General features: G+C 33.9%; 1 protein-coding gene and 1 long non-coding RNA gene across 2 annotated transcripts in view; one reads left to right on the forward strand and one right to left on the reverse strand.

The window, feature by feature from the left end:
* The window catches only part of LOC120426611 (cholesterol transporter ABCA5-like), a 35,207-nt gene that overhangs the window by 9,619 nt on the left and 9,658 nt on the right, over positions 1-15,930 (reverse strand). Inside the window, exons 6-9 of the mRNA XM_039591405.2 lie at positions 10,774-13,740; positions 10,533-10,719; positions 10,198-10,472; positions 9,994-10,131 (exon numbers count right to left, since the gene is read on the reverse strand). Coding sequence (XP_039447339.1) covers positions 9,994-10,131; positions 10,198-10,472; positions 10,533-10,719; positions 10,774-13,740 — 3,567 coding nt within the window. The remainder of the gene's footprint in view (positions 1-9,993; positions 10,132-10,197; positions 10,473-10,532; positions 10,720-10,773; positions 13,741-15,930) is intronic.
* Positions 720-4,376, forward strand: LOC120426614 (uncharacterized). The gene is made up of 2 exons (XR_005606724.2): positions 720-957; positions 3,596-4,376. It is a non-coding gene; the product is annotated as an uncharacterized LOC120426614 (long non-coding RNA).

The raw sequence follows: 15,930 nt of genomic DNA on the forward strand, positions 1-15,930 counted from the left end.
AATTTCATAAATTTCATAAATTTCATAAATTTCATAAATTTCATAAATTTCATAAATTTCATAAATTTCATAAATTTCATAAATTTCATAAATTTCATAAATTTCATAAATTTCATAAATTTCATAAATTTCATAAATTTCATAAATTTCATAAATTTCATAAATTTCATAAATTTCATAAATTTCATAAATTTCATAAATTTCATAAATTTCATAAATTTCATAAATTTCATAAATTTCATAAATTTCATAAATTTCATAAATTTCATAAATTTCATAAATTTCATAAATTTCATAAATTTCATAAATTTCATAAATTTCATAAATTTCATAAATTTCATAAATTTCATAAATTTCATAAATTTCATAAATTTCATAAATTTCATAAATTTCATAAATTTCATAAATTTCATAATTCAATTCAATTCAATTCAATTAGTTTTTATTAGTAAATAATCAATTCACAATTTCATAATTCTTATAACCTAATAGAGTTTTGGAGTACCTTTCAACTATGATTTGTACTATAGTTCATTTTGATGTAATTGGATATTCTAACAATGGATTTGCCAACAGAAGGAAAAATTTGTTTTAAAAAAACCTTCTAAATTTGCTAAGGAAAAGGATAGAGATAGAAAAGCTTAAAACTAGATCACAGTTTGTTTTGTCTTTTGACGTCGAAAAACTTCGCTGCACAAGGCAGCTTATCCGTTGTAGATAAGTTACGGCCTGGCACCCCTAGCCGTATTGCACCAACACTTGCAGACTTGTCATACGAAGCATTCTTTCTGAAATAATAAATCAGCCAGTCAAGTTTCATCCTTCAACCAGTGCAGTGCTGAAGTTAATCGTCCGAACCTCCCCACGGGCCGGGAAGCAGCCAACATGGCCCGCTTCCCGGGAACCCCGTACATAACTGGCGCAGTCGGTCGTCTCGGTGGATTACCGAGACTTAAGGTAAGTAATTATTAAGTTTTAGTACAATAAATGTAGGGCAAAAAGTCTGGTTAACCAGCAATTTCCTGTGTCGATATTGCGAAATCGTAGTCGACACAGGCTATAAGGTTTTAGTATAGGGCAAAATTAGATTTTGCCGTAAATTTAAGTGAAGAAAAAAAACCCCCCGCGTATGAACGAAGACGATATGTGGATGATACGATGGTCAGCAGAAAATGCTTTGAAACGGTCGTCACCGCGTAGGAAAGAAGACGATATTTGAACGATACGATGGTCAGCAGAAAATGCTTTGACATGGTCGTCGCGCTGACGCGATTGCAACGAAATATCCAAAACCAAAAGAGTTCTATAAAAACTAAAAATTAAAAATTAAAAATTAAAAATTAAAAATTAAAAATTAAAAATTAAAAATTAAAAATTAAAAATTAAAAATTAAAAATTAAAAATTAAAAATTAAAAATTAAAAATTAAAAATTAAAAATTAAAAATTAAAAATTAAAAATTAAAAATTAAAAATTAAAAATTAAAAATTAAAAATTAAAAATTAAAAATTAAAAATTAAAAATTAAAAATTAAAAATTAAAAATTAAAAATTAAAAATTAAAAATTAAAAATTAAAAATTAAAATTAAAAATTAAAAATTAAAAATTAAAAATTAAAAATTAAAAATTAAAAATTAAAAATTAAAAATTAAAAATTAAAAATTAAAAATTAAAAATTAAAAATTAAAAATTAAAAATTAAAAATTAAAAATTAAAAATTAAAAATTAAAAATTAAAAATTAAAAATTAAAAATTAAAATTAAAAATTAAAAATTAAAAATTAAAAATTAAAAATTAAAAATTAAAAATTAAAAATTAAAAATTAAAAATTAAAAATTAAAAATTAAAAATTAAAAATTAAAAATTAAAAATTAAAAATTAAAAATTAAAAATTAAAAATTAAAAATTAAAAATTAAAAATTAAAAATTAAAAATTAAAAATTAAAAATTAAAAATTAAAAATTAAAAATTAAAAATTAAAAATTAAAAATTAAAAATTAAAAATTAAAAATTAAAAATTAAAAATTAAAAATTAAAAATTAAAAATTAAAAATTAAAAATTAAAAATTAAAAATTAAAAATTAAAAATTAAAAATTAAAAATTAAAAATTAAAATTAAAAATTAAAAATTAAAAATTAAAAATTAAAAATTAAAAATTAAAAATTAAAAATTAAAAATTAAAAATTAAAAATTAAAAATTAAAAATTAAAAATTAAAAATTAAAAATTAAAAATTAAAAATTAAAAATTAAAAATTAAAAATTAAAAATTAAAAATTAAAAATTAAAAATTAAAAATTAAAAATTAAAAATTAAAAATTAAAAATTAAAAATTAAAAATTAAAAATTAAAAATTAAAAATTAAAAATTAAAAATTAAAATTAAAAATTAAAAATTAAAAATTAAAAATTAAAAATTAAAAATTAAAAATTAAAAATTAAAAATTAAAAATTAAAAATTAAAAATTAAAAATTAAAAATTAAAAATTAAAAATTAAAAATTAAAAATTAAAAATTAAAAATTAAAAATTAAAAATTAAAAATTAAAAATTAAAAATTAAAAATTAAAAATTAAAAATTAAAAATTAAAAATTAAAAATTAAAAATTAAAAATTAAAAATTAAAAATTAAAAATTAAAAATTAAAAATTAAAAATTAAAAATTAAAAATTAAAAATTAAAAACTAAAAATTAAAAATTAAAAATTAAAAATTAAAAATTAAAAATTAAAAATTAAAAATTAAAAATTAAAAATTAAAAATTAAAAATTAACAATTAAAAATTAAAAATTTAAAATTTAAAATTAAAAACTAAAAATTAAAAATTAAAAATTAAAAATTAAAAATTAAAAATTAAAAATTAAAAATTAAAAATTAAAAACTAAAAAGTAATTTTTTTTTAAAAAAACTTTAAAAATTGCGACGTTGTGTAATTTTATTGTAATCCATTATTACATGGAAATACAAAGGGTACAAGTGAATTGTAATCGAGGATTACGTAATCTTAGATTACATTCAATATAAATATTTATTTTCTTTCATGTTTGTAATTCAGTATTACAAACTTGGAAATTTGTAATTTGAAATTACGAACTAGCTTGACAATTTTTCACCATTGTGTTTTCACATTACTTTTAAAATTCCCTAACCCAAAAAAAAAAGAACAAAAAAAAATGGACGGGCAATTGTTACAAAGCATGATGTATTTTTTTTTCCTGAAATTAATTCTGTTTTCATCAAATTATCCGAGGTCGATTCGCACAATATTATCATATGGTCGAGTTGCTCAATTGGAGCCCCAATTTGAAGATTTTCATTGGCATTTTTGTTAAACATTTTATTTACTAAATGTAAGCTATTTACTTTACTTTCATCCGCCTTTTACTTTTACAATAAGTATAAAATACACAAAAACAGCATCATGACTACCATAACGCTGAAAGAGAAAATGCACCTTTGTTTGACGATGGAGGAGTCGTTGTATTGGCATTTTCTGTGTAACATTTTGTGTACTTGTTGTAAGTTGTCTATCTCTACTGTTATCTGTCTTTTACTTTCACTATAAACATCGAATATTAACCAATACTTTTTGATCCATAGAGAATCAGGATGATAATCACGAGCCGAAACCGAGGACTGGCAGGCAAACAGCATCGAAAAAAAAATCAATAGCATCTTCATTCCTTCTTTTATTTGATATTTCTAACGCTTTTTACTTTTAGACTTCCACCATATTCACTCAACACCCGCTTGGTAACCACGTCTAGAGAAAGCAGCAGACGTGCAAAACAACCAGGCTAATTTCTCCCCAATGAACCTAACCAGCGTTGGAGAGGTAGTAATGGATATGAAGAATGAGTTGTAATTGTAAAATTCGTAATCATTGTGGCGTTAACGAAAAGAACAAAAAAAAAAAGGGTTTTATGCCGTGATTGAGGAGAGAGCAGACATAGCTCAACCTCAACCCAAGTGCTTTTGTCCCTTCCAAAAGCCTTAGCCTGCAAAAAATTCTGATGGATGCTACTAAGAAACTGTACACCGAATATCGCTGTTAGAATTGAGTTTGGTAGGACAAGTTAGCAAGAAATCGTTTAAATCAAACCAGAAAATTCTCATAATTCTTATGAGCCTGAGCCGCATCAACCAAATGCTAGGAATGTGATATCCTTGATACGTCAGGAATCCTTCCTGTTGCCATCCCGGGGCTCCAGACAACTAGATTTGTGAGGCCCTCGACACGTCAGGACTCCGTCTAGCCTGGAACAGTCATTGGGAATGTGATGTCCTCGATACGTCAGGCATCCGCCCTTGGACGAACTCCGCAGCAACTCGAGCACATCAGTGGAACTCAGAAAAAAAAAAAAAAAAAAAAAAACTAAAACAGTTTTTTAAAGTCGAATCGAGACGATTCGAGTCTAACGATGGGGTAGTTACGGCCTGGCACCCCTAGCCGTATTGCACCAACACTTGCAGACTTGTCATACGAAGCATTCTTTCTGAAATAATAAATCAGTCTAGTTTCATCCTTCAACCAGTGCAGTGCTGAAGTCAATTATCCGAACCTCCCCACGGGCCGGGAAGCAGCCAACATGGCCCGCTTCCCGGGAACCCCGTACATAACTGATATACTTCATCATAAGCTCACTCAGAGCTTGGAATTGTTCTGCCTTGTTCCGGCAGGCACGAAAGCGCGTGAGCATCTCTCCAGCAAGAGCGAAAAACTCGGGAAGCGTGAAGAGATCATCTCCGGTAACGTCTGCTTGACCCGGTGAAGTACCGCTCCCAGAAGCGGCTACTCTAGCGTACGAACCTCCCCAACCGGGAGGGAACGCTGGGTTGGTCGATGGAACCGCTCCGCCGCCAGCTGCTGCAGCGTTCGTGCTTGAAGTCTTTGGAGGTTGGCGGGACGCTGGCGCTTTCTTCTTCTTGTCCTGCTCCTCGAGGTACTTTTTCCGCGCGGCACAGCCACGGAAATTCGCCGTGTGGTTTCCACCACAGTTCGCGCACTTGACGCGCGCTTTGTGCTGCTGGGCGTTTTCCCCCAGCTGGTCTTTCCGCGGAAGATTGCACCTTTCGGTGAAGTGGGTCTCACCGCACTTTACGCACCGGGGTGGAAGATTACAGTTTCTTGAACCGTGTCCGAATTTTTGACAGCGGTGGCATTGCGCTGCGTCGGTCGGATTCTTCGTGTAGAATCGCCACGTCACGAAGAAGCCGTCCAGTGCTTTGATCCGCCGTAGGTCCTGGATTTTGACCGACCCACGATCGAAGTACAGGAGGTACAATGTGTACGTACCTGTCACCGTTGTCGATTTCGAGAGCACCTTAACCTCTCGAGGCTTAACCTTGACGCCCGACAGGTGTTCTTCCAGGTCGGAGATCGGGCGGTCCGGATATCCCTGAAGGACGATCTTCACTGGGACCTTCTCTGCTGGGTCAAATGTGAAGAATTTGAAGTTTCGCAACTTCAACTTCTTCACTACCAAGTCGAAATTCTGTTTTTTATGCGTAATCACTTGCACCGAAGTTTTACTAATTTTAAGACAATATTGGAGTCCCTCAAGCAACTCGTCAACATCGTCCGCCAACGTATCCAAAACAAAAATTGGAGGTGGTCGTCGTTCCTTCGGAGAGTTACACTTTTTCTGCTTTCCTTGCTTGCGCGCAAGTTCATCATCGTCATCGTCGTCGCCAGCACTGCTGCTGTCACTGGCGGTGTTGTTTTCTTCTCCACTCAGCATCTCAAATTCGTTGCTGGTGGGAACGTTGGAAGTGGTTGTTGTCGTAGTGCTGGTGGACTGCTGCTGCTGCTGCTGGCCGGAAGTGCTTCCGGATGCCCGGGTTGATTGTCTCGTCCGTACTGGGGACTCACGTGGACGGTATGACACGTGTAAAAAAGAAGGATCGGTGACGTCACCGGGCACGCTCCCGTGCGCGATGGCGGTTGATGCGGCGTTGGTATGTTTACCTTTCTGCACTCTGCCGGTAGATGAACTTCGCGGGTTTTTCGAGGCCGCACTCGAACTGCCACGGCCACGGCCGGCCCTTGGCATGCTGGAGCAGCAAACTCGCGGGTAAACACTGTTAATTACGGCGAAAAAAATCGAAAAGTTTGAGGAGCTCCGAACAGTTGACTGTTGCTGGCTGGTGTTGCCAGTCCCGATGATAAATTTCATAAATTTCATAAATTTCATAAATTTCATAAATTTCATAGATTTCATAAATTTCATAAATTTCATAAATTTCATAAATTTAATAAATTTCATAAATTTCATAAATTTCATAAATTTCATAAATTTCATAAGTTTTATAAATTTCATAAATTTTATAAATTTAATAAATTTCATAAATTTCATAAATTTCATAAATTTCATAAATTTCATAAATTTCATAAATTTCATAAATTTCATAAATTTCATAAATTTCATAAATTTCATAAATTTCATAAATTTCATAAATTTCATAAATTTCATTAATTTCATAAATTTCATAAATTTCATAAATTTCATAAATTTCATAAATTTCATAAATTTCATAAATTTCATAAATTTCATAAATTTCATAAATTTCATAAATTTCATAAATTTCATAAATTTCATAAATTTCATAAATTTTATAAATTTCATAAATTTTATAAATTTTATAAATTTTATAAATTTTATAAATTTTATAAATTTCATAAATTTCATAAATTTCATAAATTTCATAAATTTCATAAATTTCATAAATTTCATAAATTTCATAAATTTCATAAATTTCATAAATTTCATAAATTTCATAAATTTCATAAATTTCATAAATTTCATAAATTTCATAAATTTCATAAATTTCATAAATTTCATAAATTTCATAAATTTCATAAATTTCATAAATTTCATAAATTTCATAAATTTCATAAATTTCATAAATTTCATAAATTTCATAAATTTCATAAATTTCATAAATTTCATAAATTTCATAAATTTCATAAATTTCATAAATTTCATAAATTTCATAAATTTCATAAATTTCATAAATTTCATAAATTTCATAAATTTCATAAATTTCATAAATTTCATAAATTTCATAAATTTCATAAATTTCATAAATTTCATAAATTTCATAAATTTCATAAATTTCATAAATTTCATAAATTTCATAAATTTCATAAATTTCATAAATTTCATAAATTTCATAAATTTCATAAATTTCATAAATTTCATAAATTTCATAAGTTTTATAAATTTCATAAGTTTTATAAATTTCATAAATTTTATAAATTTCATAAATTTCATAAATTTCATAAATTTTATAAATTTCATAAATTTCATAAATTTCATAAATTTCATAAATTTCATAAATTTCATAAATTTCATAAATTTCATAAATTTCATAAATTTCATAAATTTCATAAATTTTATAAATTTCATAAATTTCATAAATTTCATAAATTTCATAAATTTCATAAATTTTATAAATTTCATAAATTTCATAAATTTCATTAATTTCATAAATTTCATAAATTTCATAAATTTCATAAATTTCATAAATTTCATTAATTTCATAAATTTCATAAATTTCATAAATTTCATAAATTTCATAAATTTCATAAATTTCATAAATTTCATAAATTTCATAAATTTCATAAATTTCAAAAATTTCATAAATTTCATAAATTTCATAAATTTCATAAATTTCATAAATTTCATAAATTTCATAAATTTCATAAATTTCATAAATTTCATAAATTTCATAAATTTCATAAATTTAATAAAGTTTATAAATTTCATAAATTTAATAAAGTTCATAAATTTTATAAATTTAAAGAATTTAATGATTTTTTTTAAGAAAATCAAAAAAATTGTAAAATTTCAAAAATTTCAAGAAATTTTAAAAAATCAAGAATTTTAAAAATGTCCAGATTTTTACAAATTTTAAAAATATTAAGATTTTTTTTTTTATTTTTTTAAGAATTTTAAGAGTTTTAACAATTTTAAGAATTTGACAAATTTTCAACATTTTAAGTATTTTGGGAATTTTAAGAATTTCAAGAACTTATTTTTTAAGAATTTGAAGTATTTTAAGAATTTGACGAATTTTCAGCATTATAAGAATTTTGGGAATTTTAAGAATTTCAAGAATTTCCTTTTTTATTTTAAGTATTTTAAGAATTTTATAAATTTTAAGAATTTTAGAAAAAAATAAGAATTTTAAGAAAATTAATATTTTTTAGAAAATTTATAATTTAAGAAAATTAATGATTTTTAGAAAATTAATAATTTTAAGAAAATTCATAATTATTCGCAATTTTCAGTGTAAGAACGGGCCTTGACCGATCTTATGCACCATTTTCCCGACGAACACGCACTGCCCTTACACCTACATCTCACCCTTGCTCTGAGTCAGTACGAGCAACACGCTAGAACACGCTTTGAGTGTTCGTGCCAGGCATGCACACCTTCTTTTCCGGTTACGCATTTTAACTCGGCCGGGGGTGGTACATTACGTAGGGTTTGATGTAAGTATAAGCGCCTAACCATCTATAGTGTGCCTATCAACTTTCATTAAAGCAAAAACTGTTTAATTTTTAGTTTGAGTTTAAAAACTAATTGTTATTTACTGTGTATTGTTTTCTCCTGAAATCTTCCCTATTGTTGAGTCGTGTTAATCTGTTGCTGTTTCTTCTGTCGCGGTGTTTTGTTACAATTTTTTGGTCCTAAGCATTTTAGAAATGTTTTTCAAAAGTACAATAGTAATATTTGTGTTAATCCTTTAATCATTCCATAAATTGAGTAAGGGCTCGAACCTCACTTGCTTAAGAAAAAGGTGAAGTTTCAAAACAATGGACAGTGAAGGAAATATACTATGTAAAGAATCAATAGTAAAAGAAAGATAGTAATTTATGAAGTAGATAAAGAAATTAACAAACAAGCTTAGATTGTATTGAGGGCAATTTACAGGGAAGATGAGAAATTATTCAAATAGATAAATAAAGAAAAGGCACATGATAAACAAAACAAAATTGACATCGCTGCCAAATTAAGGGAAAGCAGACAGTTTGTTACAGCAGCATCAATTGGTAAAATAGAGTGGAAAAGCGTTGAGAAATAAGAGAATCAAATAAGTAAAATCGAAATCAAATGAAGGATAGTAAACAGAAGCCGTTTTAGAAAATCAGTGAAACAAAATAAACAGAAGATAGCTGTTAGCTGAAATGGAAAGAAGAGAAACCCCGTTCTGCGATGCTCAGGTACATCCACAGCAGTTGACTCAACATACTGCGAATCAAAACAATACCGTCTACAATCACAAATTACTTCCCTTTCCCACATTGACGCGCCCCTTTCTTCTAGCCGTCTCTACTCTGACCCTCGCTGGTCAAAGGTTTACGAGTCGTTTCCACAGGCCCCCAGCTAGGTTACACCTTGTCATCATGATGACTAAACCAAGCCAACGTGGAGGTAAGAAAATAGGACACTTGCAAGGAACCAGAGCCATGCTGTTTTGTCCAAACAGCACTACGGATGTAGTTGGGCTCCTTCCGGGATGTTCCTCGCCTAGGTGTGTCAACCGACGAGTATCATCAGTATCATGCACCCTTGGCCTGCTTTAAGAAAATTAATAATTATAAGAATTAAAAGAATTTTAAGAATTTGTAGAATTTTAAGAATTTAAAAAATAAGAAATTTTCAGTATTCTAAAAAATAAGAAAATAAAAAATTCAAAAAAATTAAGAATGCATAAAATAAGAAAAAACTATTTGTTGTAAAAGTACAGAGATATTTTTGGTAATTCAGCTAATTTAAGAAGAGACTTAGTAATATTATTAATTTAAGTAAATTTAATTAATTTGAACAATTTTGATCATTTTAGCAGTTTGAGTTTTTTTTTATTTAAGGAATGTGCGAGGATTTTTTTATTTGTAAATTTCAGGAGTATAATAAATTTTTAGAATTTGAGTAACTCAAAGAATGAATGTAAAATTTAAGATCTTACAACTAACTCGAGCTTCAACTTACCTTCACTAAAACCACCGGCTGAACCTGTCCCGGCTGCTCCTGAGTCGTCAGTCGGAAAATCTTAGACCGCTCGTTCCGAACGTCCTCATCTTCGTACTCGCCAATGCACTGCTCTTCAGTCATAACGTCTTCTTCGTTCTGAAATTGTTCAAAAACTCAAGTTAGTAACTATGAATTATTCAACCCCGCTCCAACCCCTCTCACCGTCCTCCTGTGGAACATGTCCCGCATCCGCCCACCACTCTTCATCACGTCCGAGAAGCGCAGACAGAACGCCCAGATGGGGATGTGCAGCAGGCAGCCGCACGCCATCACGATCATCTCCTCCGTCATGTAGTGCGCCATCGACAGCTCCGCGCACGCCGAGCTCAGCCGGCACGCGATGTACACCCGGTCCACAAAGTAGACGGCCGCGTACGGGATGTACATCGGGTTGAGCAGCGAAAAGACGTAGTGTAAGGCGATCGCTGCTTTTACCTCTGCGGAAGTTTTGGTTAGGATTTTTAGGTGGTTGATGAAGACTTGAGATTCAAACTTACCAATTCCTAGCATATCTAAAAACACTACCAGTATAAAAGGGATCAGTCCGACAAAGGTTAAAATGTTGGGCAGGATCGACTGGGCCGAGTCGGTGCGGTCGAAGAAGTAGGAGAAGCACGTCGAGCAGAGGATGCCCGCCGGCGAGTACAGGAACACGAGCAGACCGAGCGTGATCAGGGCGGGGGGCTAAAAAAACAGTGGTGTTAGTTGGAATTTTAGACGCTTACACGCGCAGCTCACCTGTCTAAAGGAAGGAATGTCAAACAGGAACACCAGCCCAAGCAGCGCGGCGCAGATCAGCAGCATCAGCCCGGACAGGACGATAAAGTACGCGGAGAGGTACAGCGCCGACGACAGGCCGTTGACTCGCAGCTGATTTTTGGCCTTCATCTCCCGATCGTACACCATATCGACGGCCAGGGACACGGGGATCAGCACGAAGATCATTCCCACAAAGAGTGCGGACGAGAAGGTACCGATGTTGAACTCCTGGGGTTGGGCCGTCTGTTGGAAGGGGTGCGAGCGGAGTTCGATGTTCAGGATGGAGTCGGTGGAACCGATGGGGCCTGCTGATGTGAGGGAGGGTGAACTGGAGGAGGTCGAGTCGAAGGGCAGCGGGTCGTCCGCCTGCATTCCGGCTTCTTCCAGGTTGATGGTTTTGGGCTGATGCGGTGGCCTGTGGGGCGGTCCCAGCTCGACAAACATGCGCAACAGAGCGTTGCTGATAAGATTTAATAGTATTGGTAGACTGTGTTGTGTGGTATCATTGTACATAGTAGTTATTGACACGTTTGACCATGATATAGTGTTGATGTTGAACGCCGCCATGTGCGGGGCAATGTCCAGCAGCGCCGCGAAGCTGCCGTTGTACTCCTCGGTGACGTTCGACGATTGCTTCAGTTCGGCAATGAAACGATGGTACAGATATGATGATTCTTTGGCGGCCTGATGCTGCTCCGCGTTGGCCTGGTGGTGCTGATGATGCTTCTGGTGGAGAAGCATGGGCGAGGGCGAGGATTGTTGCTGCTGTTGATGAAGCCGATGGTACGCCGCGTGCGATGAAAACAGTCTATTGGTACTATCATGTACTGCTATCTTGGTAATATTGCTGCCGTACGTTGTATTAGCTAGGAGTATTGAACGCATCACCGGCGAGATGACCTGTATTGAGTTCAAGTATAAACCTAACGCCGTAAATGCTAGCGGTAGTATGATTAACAGATATAAACGCTGAATGTCACGAAAGAGTATTGTTATTCTTAGCTTGAGTAGCGCTACGATAGTGTTAAAACAAGACGGACGCAGCTCAATGTCGTCCAGGTCCATCCAGTTGGTCTTGTTCTGACTGTTCAGCTTCACAACCGACGACGAGTGATGTGTGGTATCCTCGTAGATGCTCTTATTGCTCTTGCTGACCCCGTTGCGGGATTTGCTGTGGTGTTGCTTCTTCCGCAGCTGCTTCATGGTCGGCGTCGTGATCGTCAGGTTCTTCTCTCGCTGCGTAGGCTCACCCTCACCGCTCAACCCGTTAATCGGAATGATTGTATCAAAGTCCAACCCGTTGCCCGGCAGCGAACCCTTATTCTCTACGTTCTGCTCGTCGAGCAAATTCTTGGTATCGTTCTTCAACGATTGATAGCTGTTGCTCTTCTCCTGCAGAGACAAGCTTCTAGGCAACGCTCTATTTTTCATAACCTTACGACTTAAGCTATCTACAGCATAACCAGCGTCCTGCTCCTCCTCATCTTCATTCTCCACCTTCTGCTCTTCCTCCCGTTGCGTTTCCAAATGAAGAAACACCTCCTCCAGCGTCGTCATCGACACCCCATACGAGCAAATGCCCAACTGCCACTGCTTCGTCTTAATCTCCCGCTCGATATCATCAAACAGCGACACAAACGAATTCACCGCATCGTGTGGCAAAATGTAACTCAACTCTCTCCCGTGCCGACGAGCCTTCTCCGCTTTCTGCACGTGCTCATTCACCAGCTTGGTAATCGAAGCCTCCGACGAATTCGTATCCAGCACCAGCGTCAAATGATACCCAATGCCAAACTTATTCTTCAAAAACAGCGACGATCCACAACACCGCAGCCGTCCCCGCGATACAACCGCCTTCCTCTCAGCCAGAATATCCGCCTCGTCCATAAAGTGGGTCGTCAGCAAAATCACCTTCCCATGCTTCCGATTCTGCAGAATCGACCACATGTGCCGCCGCGAGTACGGATCCACCCCCGCCGTCGGCTCATCCAAGATGATAATCTTCGGATCACCAATAATCGCAATCCCCACCGACAACTTCCGCTTCTGTCCACCACTCAAGTACTTCACCCTCGTTTCCGCCGCGTCAAACAAATCTATATCCCTCAACGTCTTCTTCACCTCACTATCAATCAAACTCGGCGCAATTCCACGAACAGCCGCAAAAAAGTACAAATGCTCCTTCGGCGTCAACGTTTCAAACAGAATATCGTGCTGCGGACAAACTCCCGTCATCCGCCGGATCATCGTCATATCATTAGGGTCACGAATATCATACCCAAAGATGTACACCGTCCCCGACGTCGGCGACGTCAACCCAGTCAGTATATTAAACAGCGTGCTCTTCCCCGCCCCATTATGCCCCAAAATCGCCGTTATCTGCCCCTCATAAATCGTCAAATTAATCCCGTTCACCGCATTAACCGCCGGCTTCCGGCACGAGTGAAACGTCTTGTACAAATCCACTATCCTGATCGCCTCCTTCCCGCGCATTTCCCGCGACACCGGCTCCACATCCCGTTGCTCGTCCAAATTATTAAACGAATTCGCCGACTCCCCATTAAGCAGCGGAACCTTTGGCACTTTTTTCGCGCACCAATAGTGCCGACTCAGACAGAAGCACGGCCGCTGCTTCGTCCCGTGGTCCGACGGAATGACACAGTCAAAGTAGAACGCCAGCGCCGCGTACAGCAGAATGTCCACCACCAGCATCAGGATCGAACCACCGATCGGAATGCCCGGCCCCGTCCACAAATTGTTCAGCGTTACGCCCTGCCCGGAAATGTCCAGCACCAGGATTTTGTCCATCGCGAGGGCGAACCCGGTGGGCGAGATGAGCGACACGGTCCACAGGGCGGCCGACGTGTGCGTGTCGTCGATGAACACCTGCAGGAAGTACAGCAGCGACATGATGTTGACGGCAAAGTTGCCCAGGATGCCGGCGGTCTGAAAGGGACAAATGAAAATTAATTATTCTTAAGAACAATTAAACAACAATATTTTGGAAATAAGGGAATAACATTGAAAATCTGGCAGCCCTGCTTGACGTTACGGGCACAAAAAAAAGAAATACTATATTTTATATTTTCTCTGCACAATTTACAAATAAAGTTAACTTTAATTTGTTTCAAGAGCTCACCTTTCTACTTTTTTTTAATTTTAACTTGAAATTTCATAAAATTTTAAAATATGATTTTTAATTTGTTGAACTTGCTTTTTGCATCCACTGGTCCCTCGATCATTTCGGTTTGTTTTTTTTTTTTTGTTTTTTTTACGTTTGTCTGCTTTTTAAGTGGGCTACAGCCCAGTTACCGAACAAGTACTGTTATAAATTTAGAAACCAATAGGGTGCCCAGAAATAATGACCCCTTGCTCCAAAAGCAGAAAACTGACATTTGGTTTATTTAAGCATCTTTGTCACTTTTGAGCGAATTTCGTAAAGATAAGAACTCATTGATATCCGAAGTTGCAATCGGCGGAAATTAAATGAATACAAAAATGTCCATCTTTAAATCGATAATAACTTTCAAGGTCAAGTTACACAGCTTCCGTTTGTTTGACAAAGTTGAAGAGCATTAAATATCCTAATACTTTTTTACGAATTTCCCATACAAACTTCACCCTTGCGTATCAATGGGAAAAAGTTGACTAATTTTGATTATTTTTGGCTCAGTCAATCAATTTCATCTTTGCGTTTAATTTTACACAGTAGGCCTGGCTGCTGTTATGATTTTTATGTTTCAATGCATTGTATTGCACTGGCATAAGGCAAATCTTGCTTTTTTTTAAGGGTCAAATAAACAAAATTTAAATGGAAGGTGTGGAAGTAAATTGGAATTAAATTTAACAAAAAAAAACCCCAAAAAGCAAAAAAACAGGAAAACATAAAAATTTTGTGTTTATTGGACCTTTCAAAAAAAAACTCTAGAAATGAGAAAATTCTCAATGTTTTGCAATTAATTTTATAGATTTTTAATATTTTATTTTTTATTTGGATAACACTTTAACCGTGGTGTAGGGGTAAGCGTGGTTGCCTCTCACCCAGTCAGCCAGGGTTTGATCCCAGACGGTCCCGGTGGCAAATTTTGAGACGAGATTTGTCTGATCACGCCTTCCGTCGGACGGTAAGTAAATGTTGGCCCCGGACTAACCTAAAGGTTAGGTCGTTAGCTCAGTCCAGGTGTAGGAGTCGTTGGTAGGCAGTTGGACTAACAATCCAAAGGTCTGTTCGAATCCCGGGGTGGTTGGAAGCTAAGGTGTAAAAAGAGGTTTGCAATTGCCTCATCAATCAAGCCTTCGGACACCTAGTTTCGAGTAGGAATCTCGCAATCGAGAACGCCAAGGCAATGCGAATAATTTGATTTAATTTGATTTATTTATCGATTCCTTATGTTCAGGCTAAGTGATTTTTCACGTTAAAAAATGCGATTTTCACGGGGACTACTATTCGAAACCCCAAAAATTTCGCGGAAATTTTACGGAACGAGAAAAATGCTGTAATAACCTATAAAATCTTATGTTAAACAACCGGAAAGATTTGTGTACATTTAATTATATATTAAGCAAATAAGCTAAGTGATTTTTCAAGCTGAAAATTTTCAGTTTCACGGGACCATCAAGTTTCGTGGAAAGAACTCCAATGTTTCAGAAAATGGTTGTTTTCTTTTAAGATTAAAATAATATTATAAAGCCCAAGTAATTTAAACTTGAATAAACCGAGTTTGAATAAACGGCGAAAAAAACTTTTTGCTGAACTGTACATGGAATTTTCACTGATATTCAAAATAATTTTGAACGAGCGAAATCGTGGTAAAAGTGATGATAATTGCATCTAAACGATATTTTTTTCAATTGGTTGTACTTTTATTTTTACAAAACATTTCAAAGATACTAAAAACTAAATTTCAGGATTTACTTAATTGAATTTATTTTAATTGAAGCAAAAATTATACTTAAATGCTTTCTATACTTTTCAAGTAACATACTACACTGAAAAAATACAAAATATCAATGAAGTCTTCTAAAAAAAACCCGAAGTTCTACGGGTTTATATCCAATCTTTGGTCCAAAAGCTCAAATTAATTAATTAAATATGTCTTTATTGAATATTCTTATAATAATTACATTTCTTTTACA

Source organism: Culex pipiens, chromosome 2, assembly GCF_016801865.2.
Source record: "Culex pipiens pallens isolate TS chromosome 2, TS_CPP_V2, whole genome shotgun sequence".
Lineage (NCBI taxonomy): Eukaryota > Metazoa > Arthropoda > Insecta > Diptera > Culicidae > Culex > Culex pipiens.